This window comes from Podarcis cretensis (assembly GCF_951804945.1).
Source record: "Podarcis cretensis genome assembly, chromosome: 8".
NCBI classification, from domain to species: domain Eukaryota; kingdom Metazoa; phylum Chordata; class Lepidosauria; order Squamata; family Lacertidae; genus Podarcis; species Podarcis cretensis.
Genome location: NC_137177.1, coordinates 92824155 through 92840032, shown reverse-complemented (window position 1 = coordinate 92840032; position 15878 = coordinate 92824155). Strand labels below are relative to the sequence as shown.

Genomic DNA, 15878 nt, shown 5'->3' with positions numbered 1-15878 from the left:
TTGCCCATCTGTTAGGATCATTGTTGGTTGTTTGCCTGGCAAAACCTTCCTCTGCAAGGCTGACACTCATTAAGGATTGCTTGGAAAGCATTTTAGAGCATGTTGTGGTCTTGAAAGGCAGGGTGGTGGTGATGTCATGATGATGTACAAGAGCATGCACACTGCAAAAACATGGTAGTCGGGGCAAAATTCAGGCGGAGAATATTTCATTTTTAAAAAATAAGAGAGACTGGCTTTCTGGTCCTTACGGTTGCCAAGTTATGCTTGAAAGTGCCTTGAGAAGTCTCAGAAGCCAGAGACTCTTGTAAGCAGTTTCGGAGATGATTTCACTGCTTCTCCACAATGCCTTGTTTTGCCCCTCCTGTCTAATGAAAATCATGCAAAATAAGAAAGTTAAAATGAGAAAGAACTTTGCTTGGTGTTGACTTGACACACCTTTATGCAGAATTCTGAGCAGGCTTCTTTCAAAAGTAAGAACCCTACTGCTGGACCAAGGCCAAACATCCAACTCGCATCCAGAATCCTGTTCTCACAGGGACCACCAGATGATGCCTACGGGAAGCAGCTGTGCAGGACCTGAGCCGGACAGCAGCCCTCTTCCTCCTAGTGCTCCTCATCAGCTGACAGCCAGAGGCATACGACCTCCAATGGTGGAGGCAATACTGAGTTTTAACCTCCACATACATGCAGCTGGTTAGCAACCGAGAGCTGTGCGATCGTTAAGAGGGGGCCATTTAGAACACACACAAGCACCTTGGGGGAGAGACAGAACCAAGTTAGCATAAATTTCGTTTGCTCTTTCTACTCCTTTTCTTTCAGAGGGAAATCTCACTCTCCCATCTTCTCAAAATATCCCATTTTCCCTACATCCTTTAAGCTTAAAAGCTGTAATCAGGTAATTGTCTTCTAGACTCCAATCATTGAACAAAGTCCACATTGAATTGGCTCATCAACTGCTCTTTAGGAACATGGATTCTAATAAATTTTGAGATCAAACCTGTAAATGAGTTGTTTTAGCTCTCTCTCACACACACCCCTTCTCACATGAATTTAGCCTAGTAAAGTACGAACTTAAATCCAGGAATCCTGCCATACTGCACTTGCCTTTTAGGGTTGAAGGTAGAAGAAAGCAATAGGTTTGGGAAGAGCAGAAATCCCATGATGTCACCTTGATTGGTAGAAGCCAGTTTCCATGTGTTTCAACTTAAGCTTCCAACTTTTAATCCCTGAAGTTTTTTAGCTTAGACAGTTGACATCCAACAAATATTGTAAAGGGCACAGAGTGGGCAACAGCCAGTTTGAAATGGAAAACTGCATTTTACAAAATTTAGAATAAAGTGCAGCTCAAAAAATCTGGTGCTAGAAGAATCCAATTTTCACCCACAACCGGGCTGCAGGTGGACTCTGCATTGTGTAGGTCCAGCTCACCTCCTGCTTTACCTTCTTGCCCTTAACCTGAGACCACTTTCCAGTTCAGCCACCCCCAACGTGGTACCCTTTAGGTCTTTTGGACTACAATCCTCAGCAGTCCCAGTAAGCATAGCCATAATACAGCTGTGCTGGCTAGGAGATGTAGCCCAAACATCTGGAAGGCTGTTCTTGTTGCTTAGCTTTCATTTCAGGAGGCTTTGAAAGTGTCTTGAGAAGTCTCAGAAGCCAGAGACTCTTGTAAGCAGTTTTGGAGATGATTTCACTGCTTCTCCACAATGCCTTGTTTTGTCCCTCCTGTCTAATGTTCTTGAACAAGCAACCTCACAATGACAGAGCTCAAGTCCCGTCCCCCGTCCCGCCTCCTAACACAGAGGATAGTTGGAAAATTTCTGATTAGACTTTGTAGATACCAGTCCAGGGGCTTAACCCATCAATGGAAGACTTCTATTTTCATGCCCAATCTAAAGTACCCCCCGCCCCCAATATTAGCTAACCAAGACATGAACACATAGGCTCAGTCAAGCCTCATCCCCACATGCCTCAGCGGCTCACTGCAATTTATTGCATGAACTTTAGTATAAGTGGAGGACTCTACCAAGTTGGTGCTTTGAGGGGAACAGTTAGGCCACATTCACACAGTACATTTAAATTACTAGGATCCCAACTTTAGAAAGTCATGGCTTCCCCCAAAGAATTCTGGGAGCTGCAGTTTGTTGTATGTGCTAAGAGTGGATAGGAGATCCCTATTCCCCTCCCCACTCATGGAACTACAATTCCCAGAGTGGCTCACCAACCATTCTCTCTTCACAGGTCAGAAAGGAGAAACATTAAGCTTTGGCGTTGTTCGTTGCCGGCTGAGGATTTGGGGGGGGGGGGGTGATAGCATGTCTAGAGTTTTTTCAACTGACAAACTTCACACACACACACACACACACACACACACACACACACACAGCGTCCATCCTGCACGCAAAGTATCCCAAGAGACCCCTTGGCCCCCTTGCTGGCTTTGGCTCTCCAACGTTTCAGAGGAAGAAAAATTTGATATGCAAAACCAGACATCCAAAATGGCTCAACATAATTTATTTTTTTATGTTAAAATGTACAGAGTTCTTTTGAAAGTACTTGCTAGAAAGGGGGGAGGGAAAAAGTGATATTACATACAAGGAGAGGAAGGGAGGCCGGCCGGCCCAGGAGCGCATGACATGGAGAATTACAAAGGGTTTATCATCCAGGCACCCCTTCCCCTTTTTAAGCTTACAAGTCACCAAGAACGAAGTACAAAGAAGTTACAAAACAGGAAAAGCAAATATAAACAGACAGGAATAGACGCGGCTTCATTTTGTACATGCGGCTTTAGAGGCATCTGGAACTCTAGTTACACACTCTAGAGATCTCTTTAAAGAGAATTTTCATCTTTCTTAAAATAGTCTTTAATATTCTACAACAAAGATAAAAAATTTTAAAGATGGAATGAAATGAAAAAGCTCTTTTTTTTAAAAGGCATCAAAGTCACTAACAGTGAGTTTTTTTTAAATTTCTTTTAGAAGATTACCAAGTTTATTTTGCTAAAAATACATTATTATTATTATTATCATTATCATTATTATCATTATTATTTCTTAAACAGAAGTGGGGGGGATGACAGGTACCAATATTACTGTGTCGGATTTTTTTTTTTATAATATAGAAAAGAACATTGGGTTCTCTACAATAGTTCTACAGTCACAAAGGTTTGTGGAAAAGAGGGAGCTGCCCAATTGATTTTTAAAAACCATACAAAAAACCCAAAACCGAAAAAGGTTAACAGCAGACAAAAAATAATAATAATAATAAAATTACATGGCCCTTGTGCCAACAGCTTTGCTTTTGACACCCCAATAAGGCCCCGCCCCCCTGCAACCAGGAAGCAGTGCCAGCTCAGATGACCAGGGAAGGGAGGAGAGGGCAGCCCGAGACGTCTTTCGACACAGATGAGGTGAGCCTGGATTCATAGATATATACAGGGACAAGGATCCTACACAGCCTTGTACACATGCTGAAGAACTAAGAGAAAATGAGGGCTGGAAGCCCCTGGGATTCTGCTTTTATACTCAACAGTATAGAGGAAGTCCGTTTTAGTGCAGTTGAACCCCCCTCCCCCCCTCCACAACTGCCTTTCAGGTTTCTTTGAAAAAAAAAATTCTTTACACATCTAAGTCAATCTAAGTGCGTCTGTAGCTCTACAGGAATATACAGAGAACTTTACATTAGAAGGATAAGCTACATGTCCCCCTCCTTATCGTTAGTTGATGATGTGCCCACAGGCCTGGCATCTCTTCACAGGATGACGGGATGATTGCACTGCACGGACTCGCCCTGCCCTCCTGTCTCCCTCGCCTTCCCTCCTCTGGCCCCCCAGGCGCACACAGCTGAAGGAGCACCCGAGAGTGACCCTCTGCAAGCTGCTAGAGCCCTACAATGCGCCTTGGGGCAGGGGGAGCAAAGAGGCAGCAGTGCCAGCAACAGGCCCGCCAGGGAAGAAGGTGACAGGCTCTTGACAGCCATTGAAATGTGCGCCCCCAACTTTCAAGGGGGTGCAAGAACCTTCGGTAACTCAGTCCGTAAGCAGAGTTGTGTCCAAGATTCACATTCCAGATTTCCAGCTGCAGGGCTTACTGAGCATCCCATCTCCCTCACTCCACCCCCAAGCGCCCCGCTTTCCGGCTGCACTTAGCTTGTTCTCAAGATGCTGCTGGTAGGCAAAGAAGTCTTGGATGAAGGCAACGGGCACACTTTTGAAGTTACATTTAAACTGTATTTTAGTTCAGAGAGAGAAAGGTGGGGACAGAGGAGAATAAACCATTCAGAGTTCCTATTTCTGGAGGGATGGCAGAAGAAGACCAGAAAGTTTGCCTTGGGCTCTATTATCCCATCCTTAAGTCACCACCTCAAAGCCTGCTGTTGGGCCTCAAGTAGGAAAGAGAAGCTAGGGGAGGGTGGGAAGGATCTGACCTTTAGAGATGGCGCCATCTTAGGAGCTGTGCACAAGGGACAAATGGAGGAGAAAGAATATGGCGGCTGAAAATGAGATAATATGACAGTTTTAAACACTCTGCCCAGATGGTCAGCAAAGTAAGACTCTTTGTTAAATTACAGAACGGTTTTGTGCACATTTTCAATTCCCTCCCTGAAAAAAATAAAAGTAAACCCAAACCCCATTTTAAAAATGGATTTGAACTGTGAAGTGTTTCAGGATCATGAAGGGAAAACAAAGACCCAAACCAAAAGAACCCCACAAAACGTGAAAAGAATAAAGACCAGGCCCCCTAAAAATAAAATAAAATAAACCCAAAGGGAACAAACCCCCATCTAAGATCTACAGCAATATTTAACTGGAAAAAGGTCCATTGTCTCTGGTTTGTCAGTATAAAAGGTTCCTTTATTTATAGAGAGATTTCAGTTAGTTCTTTAAAGACAGCAAGTTTATCTTGCTCATCTTCTCATGTAGGGTCCGTTGAGAGACTGCTTGGGGACCCCAGCAGCATTCATGTAGCTGTGATGAGAGGGGCCAGTGTACATCATGTTCCCGTGAGGGTTTGGCTGCATAGGCTGCTGGGGATAGGCCTGGCTCCCCATCATTCCCATTTGCATCTGCATAGGATACTGGGCTGTCTGGTTCATGTAGGCAGGGTTGCTATGGTAGCTGCTGTTCATCATGGGCTGGGTCATCCGGTAGCTGTTCATAGCATTCAGGGTATTCATATTCATGGAGTTGACGTTGTAAGGGGCGGTTGGCATCAGGTTCACCCCCATGTTCATGCCGCGCTGCACAGCCAGCGCTCGGGGGCCAGCCTGCATGGCAACCGCCGGGGGGCTGCGCCCGTAGAGCTGCTGCTGGTGAGCAGCTGCTGAGGGCAGGGGTGCCGACTTGGAGCGGATGGAAATGTGCCCCTTGACGGGCATCTGCCCCTGCAGCCTTTGGGTGTGGGGGATGCCGATGTTGGTGGTGGACATGTTGCACTGGAGGAGGGGCGAGGCGAGGTTCATGGTGGTGGACGCCAAGTTGGGAGGGGGTGTCATGGTGGCTTGTGCTTGGGGTGTCCCGGCCAACGGATGAGACGGAGCCAGCTGCGCCAGGCCAGTGTTGGACAAAGACACGCTGGTTGCATAGGAAGTCACAGCGGGGGAATGGCTGTAAGGCATGGCATGAGGGTCCATTATGGTGTTGGTCAGCTGCTGCAGCTTGGCTAGGCTGAAGGTGGCTGATGGCTGGGAGTAGCCACCGGCACCAAAATCCCCAGGAATCCTCTCATAGATGCTTATGTTGCCCGTGCTGCCAGATTCTGGGATTTCCATTATCATGGGTGCTGGAGTGAAGCTATTGTTCATGCTACACTGGGACAGGGAAGGCTGCTGTTGCTGTGCTGGAGGAGGGGGCTGGGGCTGCTGGGGCTGCTGCGGCTGCTGTGGCTGGGGGGGCTGTGCCGCCGGCTGCTGGTTACTCGGAGGCCTTTCAACCACGCAGCTCTGGGGGGACTTGATATTGCAGTTTGTGGCGGGCTGGACGCTGCCCTGGGGCATCATGCTGCAGCTGTTGCCCATGCTGGCTATTTGCTGGGTGACGACGCAACTGTTCTGGGTGAGGCTGCTGGAGGACGACAGGCCACCATAGGAACAGCTGCTCTGAGACGAGTTGTTACCGCAGATGCTGCCACCCATGGTCGAGTCGTAGCTGCTGGGGTTCTCGTAGTTCTCTGTTGTGCTCTCGATGCTGCCGAGGTCGCTGAAGCCACTGTCCACCACCTGCTGAGAATGGTCCGATACAGAAGGCACATCCATCATGGGGCTGGTCTCCATGTTCTGCATAGAAGGTGCGGAGAGAGAGCCTTGCTCAGGGCTTATCTGGGTGTAGCCGCTCTCCAGGGCACTGGGCACGCTGGGGCTGCTGACAGAGCGCACCGACTGGCTAGGGTGAGACTGGACAGAGGAGATGGGGCTGTTGTGTTCCGAGGCCTGGCAGTCCTCAACCATAGACATCTGAGGATCCTCTTCAGCTTGGGTGTAGCTCTGCAGGTTCTGACAAGCCGCTAGGGTCTCCTCGCAATCCTGGTAGGCTACGTCGTGCTCATTGTTCTCCTCCTCCTGTGTCAAGGATTGCACTGCTTGGACGGTTTCAAGATCCAGTTCACTGTGAGGGATTGGCTCCTCTTCCTTCAGCTCAATTAATCCTTCCTTAGCATGCTGCTCTTCCTCTTGGTCATCTTCGGAACCAGGAACGGGATCTGATCCCACCGATGTCTCATGGGAGGCTTGCTCCTCCTCAGAATCTGCCTCTCCCTCACTCTTGTTCTTGACATCCTCTTCTCTGCTGTCCTGTGTGCTTGTTTCTAAAAAAGGCTCCTGAGCGTCAGGCTCTTCCTTCAGCCCCTCTGTTGCTGCCTGCTCTTCCAGTTCATTCTTCTTGGCAGGCTCCACCTGCCCATCGTCTTCTTCGTCATCCGCATCGTGGTCTTCATTCTGGTTTGCCACAGCTACCACTTCCTCCTCCTCCTCCTCCTCCTCTTCGCGCTCAGGTTCTTCCATCTCCGGCTGCTCTTCTTCCGACTGCCTCTGCTCTCCGAGGCTCTGGGGCTTCTCCACCTCATCCTCCATGTCAGGTTCCTTGACTTCTGCTGCTGGGCTGCTGTTGCTGCTGCCTAAAGGAGAAGCCCCTCTTGCTTCACTGGCAGCTGCACCTTCCTCTTCCTCTCCCAGGTCCCCAACTTCTGGAGGCCCTTCTTCTTCTTCTTCTTCTTCTTCTTTTCTTTCCTCTACAACATGCAGAAGCTCTTCCTTCTGCTCAACAGGCTCTTCCTTCTCCTGCACTTTTGGTTTGCGACCTGGTTTCAAAGCGGCTTCCGTGGGGTCACTTGCCTCTTCGGTGGCAGCTGCCAAGACCTTCCCTCTCTTCAGCTTGAAGCCTGGCTTGCGGCCAGGCCTCTTCTTCCAGTGGATGGGCTTGCGGCTTTTGCCTTTGGGCCAGCCCTTCTTCTTCTTCATGGGGGTGGAAGTGTCTGGCTGGAGTGGGGAATCTTTCGCTTCACATTTTCTCAGCACCGAGACTGGTTTCAAGGTAGGAGAGCCTAAAGAGGAGGGGAAAGGAGGAGGGAAAGGTTAAGCAGCTGGACCTCTCGTCCCAATTCCTCACTAGGCTTGCAGCTGAAATATCTGCAGTTGATTAACCACCTGCCTGTTAATATTACATACTGCCAAAAGCTCCATAGAGCAGCTTCTCTAAGATGTTACAGCAAGCTCAAGTTAATGTGCAATTTAGCAAGTTACCACTCCTTATCCGAAATAAATACTGTATTTAAAGCTGCCTTTTTAACTGAATTGTTGCCCCCACAGTTGACTGACTGAAGATTTAGTCTGCTATAGTCTACTAATTAAACCTTGTAGCCCTACCTAAAGAACAAACTGCACATCTATTAGAGGGTGGGGCTGGTGTGTTAGAGGAAGGAGATTCAGCTGTGTCTCCTGTCCTGAAACTGCTTTCTCTCTCTCCCACCTTCCCAGGTATTGCATTTACACCTCAAGCCTCGAAAGGGCTCTCAACCAAGGTAAGCAGACAGAGCAAGAGATGCTGGCCAGTGAGGTGTCAATCAAGTGGGAGATGAAGCAAGCCAACGGACTGGTGGAGAAGGAGCACATGGTCACTGGTTGGCTGCAACTATTATCTCCTAAAATAATATTACATGCTGGAATCTAAGAACTATTTCTGCTGCTCAGCTTTCCATGGGAAGAGCCTGCTACTACAAGGACAGGCAGAAAATCACTCCTTGAGTTTGTAGATATAAAATCAATGCCTTTTAATGATGTCAAGAAATGAACAAATGAAACTGCCTTGACAGAAGGAATTTTCTCCATTCAGGCCACTACTGTCACTGACTCTTCAGAGCTGTGGGTCACTATGTCTTTTCTTTGCAGCACTTGTAGCAGCCTATAGGCACCATTTCAGTATTTCTGCGTTAATGTTTTGCTTAATGTTCTACTGGATTATTATGGTGTTTAAATATCATGTACAGACATTTGGTTTGTGATTTTATTATTACAATTTGTGTGATCCACTTGGAGACTTCATTGTATTAAGCCATGTATATATAATTTAATGAAATTAACATATTCACAGCCACCAACTGCAGCTTGTGCCATGGCATTTGCAAAGATTGAGCAACCTTTCCCAGCTTTGAGATGTATGACTTCCCAGCTCTGTGGCACAGGGGTGTAATAACAACTGTGATAGAAGCAGCCGGAGCCTGTGGCCCTCTTAGACAGCAGTAGGGGTGTCTGGGAGCCAGGCTGAGGCTGCACTCCTGGGGGCCTCTTGCACAGCTGTGCTGTGACTGGGACTAGAAGTGAGCTGCAAAACTACACAAAGGCACAGGGCACCGCAGGGACACACAGTGTGTGCAAGGCAGAAAGGCCTATTCATACTTTAGAGCTCAGACTCAAATTGTCTAACCCTCACTGATACAGCCCATTTCCAATGTTCACAGTGCATTAACTAGTACTATTTATAGCAGCCCAGGGAGGCAAGTATGGCTATCCAATTTGGGGGGTGGAGAAGAACTGAAAGAATAATTCATAGCTTTGCACAAGAGAATTATTTCCTTGTGGATTGTGGAAGCCTCTGCAAGGTAGGAACTTCCACACACCTCAATCCTCCTAATTCAATCCACAGCATCTAGCTTGCCAACAGCTGCTCCCATGTGGCATACTAGCCTCTCTCAACCTTGGGTGCCCAGATATTGTTGGACTACAACTCCCATCATCCATAGCAAGCAGAAGCAACAGCCAGGAATGAGGGAAGCGGTAGCCCAACAACACCTAGGAGCCCAAGGCTGGAAAAGGCTGCTCTACTGGAAGGAGGAGGAATCAGTGGAAGCAGATTAAAATGTTTTGTACTGCAGTTTTGAAAAAAGGCAATGGAGCATTACAGCCAAGTATCTCACAGTAATTGACTCATTCACATGCAGAGAGCATAAGCATCTGCCTAACAGGTTACTACAAAACTACACTTAACAGGGCCATCTGGGCTTAGTGACTGTCCTTTAACCTCTTAAAGGTTAAATGCAGCTTAATAGTCTAAATTCAATACTAGATGCAAAAGCACTTTGGAGAGGGTTAAGAAGCTACAGCCTAGCATGAACTTTGACAAAGGGAGAGTGGCAGGGGGTTGAAGAATGAACCAATTCCAGTTTTTATGGAACTGAACAAATGCAATTTGAAGGTAACAGCCTATTAGATGAAGAAATGTGGACTGCTACTGTCTTATAATGGCTTGGTAACAGATGAGTGGAGGGTTGCAGAGCTAAAACAGATAAACGATCAGACACACAGGTAGACACAGAACATCCTCAATGATATTGCTTTCTATTAAGTAACTTAGTTTTATGATCTTATATTCTGTTCTCTGAGGAATGCTTTTACAGCTGATTCAAGAAATGGTATTCCGCTAATCTAGAAAGAAGGTACTTAAAGAGATTCCTGTAAATCTACTCTTGTGTAATCTAAAGCCAATGCAGAGGACATTGCACTTTATGCACTGTGCAGTCCATTCTGTGTACCCCTTAGGAGTAAGCTTTTGACTGAAATACAGGAAAGGATTGCTATAAAGAACGATTCTGATAAAATGCCTTGGATATAAACAAAACATAAAACAGCTTTTATACGCAGCACCTGCACAAAAACTAGGCCAGTCAGAGATGGTATCCGGTTGCTGAGAGCCTCTGGTTCATGCAGTATATACTGTATTTTTCGCCCTATAGGACACACTTTTCCCCCTCCAATAATGAAGGGGAAATGTGGGTGCGTCCTATGGGGCAAATACAGGCTTCAGGAAGCTCTGCGCAACCCTCCGGAGCCCGGCGCGAAGCCGCGTCGGCCTCCAGAGGGTCGCGCAAAGCTGCCTGCCCTCCCGGGCTCCGTGCAGCTCTGCGCATCCCTCCGGAGCCCGGTGCCAAGCCGCGTCAGGGTTCCGGAGGGCTGCGCAGAGCTGCCTGCATTAGGAAGCCTCAGCGCGCCCGGGCTTCGCACAGCTGTCTGCAATCCTGGGGAGACCAGCGCGGCTCCCTAGGCTTGCGGATAGCAGGCTCTTCTGGGGGCTGGGGTCGGGGGAAGCTCGGGCTTCCCCTGCGCCAGTCCCGTGCCTGGGGGGGGGAAATAATTTTTTTTCTTTATTTCCCCCCCAAAAAAAACCTAGGTGCGTCCTATAGGGCGGTGCGTCCTATGGGGCGAAAAATACGGTACTTGCTGACTACAGGATTCAAAATGCCTGTGCTTCTACTTTGCAGTGACAGACTGATCTAACTAAATGAACCACACTGAAACTAATGGGCTATTTGATGGAAGTGGGTGCTTCACTTTCCACTTTCTTAGCACCAGGTGAAAGGAGGAACAACAGATGCCTGCAGTGGTAAGATTGCTTCTTGTTGTTGTTGAATTCCCCCACTCCACCCCTACCAGTAAGCCATGGAGTTCATCCCAGTTCCTTAAGCGGGTTGTATGTCACCAGCTGGCCCCCTGGAGCTTGGCCTTGGCCCTCATCTCTTTCAATAGAAGTTTCATTGCCATCCATGGCAGGAACAGGGAACCTGTGGCCATCTGGATGTTTTACCCTGCCATAACGGGAGGCGGAAACCCAAGAACCCGAGCGGGGGGGGGGGGGTGTAGTGTCACAGGTTGCCCTTGGTCTGGCAGCCCTTGTCCTTTGTCTTTTCCCACATCCATGCTCTCCCCACCTTTTCTTCCCTAGTTGTCGCAGCTCACGTATTCCTGGGACTGGGCAATCTTGCATGTTTCATATGGGCACCGAGTGCAGGGAGGGAGCAGTTAGCGACCTTTCTTATGGCAAGTTACACTGCACTGAAGCACCCACTGACAACTGTTCTTGAGAAACCTACCAGTGGCATCGTCAGACTCTTCTCCACCCTGAGATCCTCTCTTGGAGGAGGGCCTGTGCCTGAGGGAGCCTTGGGGAGAGAGGCGACGAAGATATCCTCTTGGGAACAGTTCACTTTCTTCCTCATCCTCCTCGTCCTCCATCTCAAAGGTGGGCTCCAGTTGAGGCATGGGCCTTTCAGAATCAGAGTCCTCAAAAGGCTCATCCAGGACCTCAGTCGTTTCAGAGATGGTTTCTGTCACAACACTGCTGTTGTGATATTTGCGCTTGCGGACCCGCCTCTTCCGGGGAATGGGCTTCTGCACAAACAACCACAACCAAGTGACAGGTGGTTACATACAGCACAACTCAGTGAGGCAAGAGAGAGAAGCCCTATAGCATGCGGAGAGGAGACATCCGGGGAGGGCCACTGTCATTTCCTATGGCTACCAGCTGGGCTCACATTGGCCAGGACAGGAGGAGGGGAGGCGACGGGAGAACATGTCAGTACTCCGGTTTCAGGACTGGCATATTCCACCCCCTCCAGTGTCAAGGGCATGCCAGACCCCCCTCTGCACCTACCATCAAAATACGGATAGTAGAGAACTAACTGTAGCTGCAACGAAGAGGCCTCTGGAGACATTCTCTGCCCATAGAGAGAGGTCCTCAATATCCTAGGGTCCCCTAGGGCCCCCTTTCAAAGTTTAAACCTACTGCCTTTCCCTGGCACAAAGATAAACCTTTAAAAATGGATGGGGAATCTGGGGCCCACCTGATGTTGGGGGCCTACAACTCCCATCATCCCTGATAACTGACTGTACTGGCTGGGGCTGACGGGAATTGGAGTCCACCAACATCTGGAGGGCCACAGGCTTCCCACCCTTTCTTTAGAATATGCATCTCACAAATATGTAAGTAGCAATATGTGCATGCTGCAACAGCTGAGCAGAATAAACAAATGGAATGCAGCAGTGGGCTGAGATTTTGCTTCCTGAGAGCCTCTGCATTTGTTTAGAAAAAAGAAAAAGCAGCAAAGTTTCTGGCACTGTCTGACTTAACATGTGTTTGGAAGTATAGGCAATGGCTGCTAAAATCTCAGAAGCCAGAAGACCTGCTGGATAAGAGTCCCAATGGTTGTGAGTGGGATGTCAGTGCCCTGCATGTCTCTCCCTTAACTAGCAAAATGGGGGGGGGGGGGAGGTTGAAAGTTCCCTCCCAGAACTGCTACTTGTAAAACAGTAAATTTGCAAAAAGCTAAATTACAAAATTAAGTTTTTCTGGGCTTATTATCATTAAAAGCATACACAGTCCTGAATATGATCACCTTCTTACACATGCACATAAAGCCTACAGACGCAATAGCTTTTCAGGAACCTATCCAGGGAATGAGAGAGGTTCAACAGGCAAGCAGAAGCTAACACAAGGAGAAAGCTCAGGGTTGTGTGCAGCTGCGGAGCAGACAGAAAGGGAGAAAGACATACCTTTCGCTTCAAGGTGGGTTTGGTGAGAACTGGTGGGGAAGTGGAGCAGGGGCTGACAGGCTCCTCCCCCTCCTCTTCGCTGCTCTCACTGAAATGCCTTGGCAGTGTCCTCTCACCCTCGCGGTGTGGCCGGGGTATTCGGTCGCACTCCTTGGAGAGTCTGCCTTTCAGGGGCTCGTGGGTCTTCAGCTGCCCTCTCCACACTTCGCTGTATCTCTGAGCCACTGAGGGCTTCTCCCCTTTGCCATACTGCCCATGGGAGATGGGGGACTTTTCCTCATCTTTGCCAAAGTGCCCCCGGGGAGCCGGGGACTTTTCCTCACATTTGCCACACTGTCCCTGGGAGGAAGTGGTTCTCTCTTCAGTCTCCCCAAATCTCTCTCGGGAAGCGGCCGCAGCTGCAGCCGCCGCAGCCGCCGCCGCTGCCTTTTCCTGACACTCCCCACAGCGACCGCCCCTGGCCATGGCTGACTTCTCCTCTAAAAGCAGTTTCAAATCCTTCTCTGCAAAGGACTCCCGCGGCTGTTTGTTCTTCCGACGGCCCCTCCGTGGCATCTGGTTGTTTGCAGGAAGACCAGCAAGGGGAAGACTTTGTTTGTTTGGCCGCACAGAATTGGCTGGAGAAACAATGTCTGGCTTTTTTTCACTCTCCAGAGGAAAGTAAGACTCTCTCTCTTTTTTCTCCCAGGATACAGATTTGATCACCTGGTATAAAGAAAAAAAGCAAGCTATTTTATTTAAGACTTTCTTGCAACTGTTACTTCCTACAGACATAAGGTTGCTGGGAAAGTTGGTTCTGCATTTAAAGTACCAGCTTGCAGCCAGAGATTGGAACAATCTTGATCTTTCCTTGATTCCACAACTCCTGGTCATGTCCACCTTTCCTTTCTTCCGATTCCCCTCCCGTTTTCCTCTCCCAAATCCCTCCCCATTAGCTAGCCAACTTCCACCCTCAAGCCCACTCCCTCTTCCTGGGCCCCACCACTACTTCCCTGGGTTTTCTGCTCTCCTTCCTTGGCCTCAATTTTTCTACACTTCCTGTGCAGGCCTACCAATGACCATGGAAAACCTCATCTGAACAATCCCATCTATCTTTCCATCCAGGCTGCATAAATTTCCCGTCACTATATAGGCCACGAAGGGAATATTTTTATTCTGAAACTGGGTTCATGAGTGAAATAGACCCCGGGGGTTTAAGTTCAGATGAGCCAAATTTTCAGACCTAAGCCCATTATTCAATAATAGTACAAGCACTGTTCCATGATTCAGTCTTAATCATTTCCAGTTAAAGGATCTCAGGTTGTAGAGTAGGAAGGCTTCTGTCTGAGTGCAGAAAGGAGCAAAGCCTGCGAGATCTTTTGTAGTTGTTGCAGCTTGATGACAGGAACAAAACACTTGTAGTAGTGAGACCATTACATGCCCTCTTCATCCCAGTCTCTAGTATTTCATTTCTGGTATCTGGGCAAAGATGATCTAAATCCATTTGAGTCTGATTTCATGCCCATTTTTAGCATCAAAACAGCCTCAGTTGCCCTGACTGATTGCCTTTATCAGAAGAGAGAGACCAAGAGGTGGGAACAACCCTTGATCTTTCAATGGCTTTTGCCATCACTGACCATAGTCTCATTTTGAAACAAATCAGGGGGTTGGGAGCTAGAGGCACTGTATTGCAGCAAATCTGCTTCTGCCTGCAGGGTCATTACCAGAAGGTAACACTAGAGGAATGTTGCTCAGCCCCATGAGTTCTGAGCTGTGGGGTCCCACAGGGTCCATTGTGTCTCATATGCTAATTCAACATTTATATGTTAATATCACACTGCTCTCTTCCTCTCCCTCCTTCCATCTAAATCAGCAAAAGCTGTGGGGTTGGACTGGTGCCTGGCTGAAGTGATAAGCTAGATATACTGAGACTAAACAGTGGGTGATTCTCAGGTCCAGAAATAAGGTAGACAGCTTGCACTGTCCCTTGAAGGAACAGGTTTGCAGTCCGAGAGCATTCCTGGATTCCAGCCAGGTGGCTTCTGCAGCTAGGAGTGATTGCACCCAAATTAGGCTGGTTTGTCAGCTATTAGCCTGACCTCAGTTGCCCATGCTCTAGTGACTGAATACAATCCAGAAGCTGCAGCTACAGCAGAAAAAGGTTGCTAGGTTGGTGAGTGGGGCAATTTGATAGGACCATGTGTCACTGGTCCTGAAAGTGCTTCACTGGCTGCCAGTCTGAATTTGTACCAGTAAACAAACCCTAAAGGGCTTGGGACCCAAGACAGCCTCCCTCAAAACCAAAGCAGGCCCTTTCGGCAGTGCCACCCCTTCTGGGGACTTCCTGATTGATGTTGACCCACGGCAGGGCCTTCTCAGTACTGAAGTGATGGCCAAACTTGGCCCTCCAGCTGTTTTGGGACTACAACTCCCATTCATCCCTAGGTAACAGGACCAGTGGTCAAAGATGATGGGAATTGTAGTTCCAAAACAGCTGGAGGGCCAAATTTGGACATCACTGCAGTATTGGTTCCTCACTTATGGAACACCTTCCAAAGTATTCAGAAGGTTTTAAAAAACATTTCTATTTGTCCAGGTATTTAATGGCTACAACATACTAATTTAATTTTCTAGCCTAATGTGTTTATATCCCACCCTTTGTCCAAGGAGCTCAAGGTGGTGTCCATGGTTCTCCCCCTAATATAATCTCCACAACAACAACCCTGTGAGGTAGATTAGGCTGAGAGGCAAGGACTGGTCCAAGGGCATCCAGTGAGCGACATGGTGGGGGGTGGGGTCTTGAACCTTCGTCTCCTGGGTCCCAGTCCAACACTCTAATCATTGCACCACTCTCTTCCTATTATTAGGTGTGAGGATACATGGCTGTTTTTAAACGTTCTCAGATGTTTTTAACATCTAAATATTTTGTTAGTTTTTGTGTTTTCTTGTTTGCCTCCCTGCACTCCTTTGGGAGGACGTACTAGATATAAATTTAAACAATAGATAATGGTTTGGGCTCAGGATAACGAAGTTTCATGTTTATTTGTTCCTACCCCACCTTTTCAAATAAAATTCCTCCCAATGTG

General features: G+C 48.1%; 1 protein-coding gene across 1 annotated transcript in view; it reads right to left on the bottom strand.

Moving 5' to 3' along the window:
• Positions 1-2497: 2497 nt before the first annotated feature.
• The window catches only part of KAT6A (lysine acetyltransferase 6A), a 91318-nt gene continuing 77937 nt past the window's right edge, over positions 2498-15878 (bottom strand). The window contains exons 15-17 of the mRNA XM_079988978.1: positions 12814-13518; positions 11355-11652; positions 2498-7535 (exon numbers count right to left, since the gene is read on the bottom strand). Coding sequence (XP_079845104.1) covers positions 4906-7535; positions 11355-11652; positions 12814-13518 — 3633 coding nt within the window. The 3' untranslated portion in view covers positions 2498-4905. The remainder of the gene's footprint in view (positions 7536-11354; positions 11653-12813; positions 13519-15878) is intronic.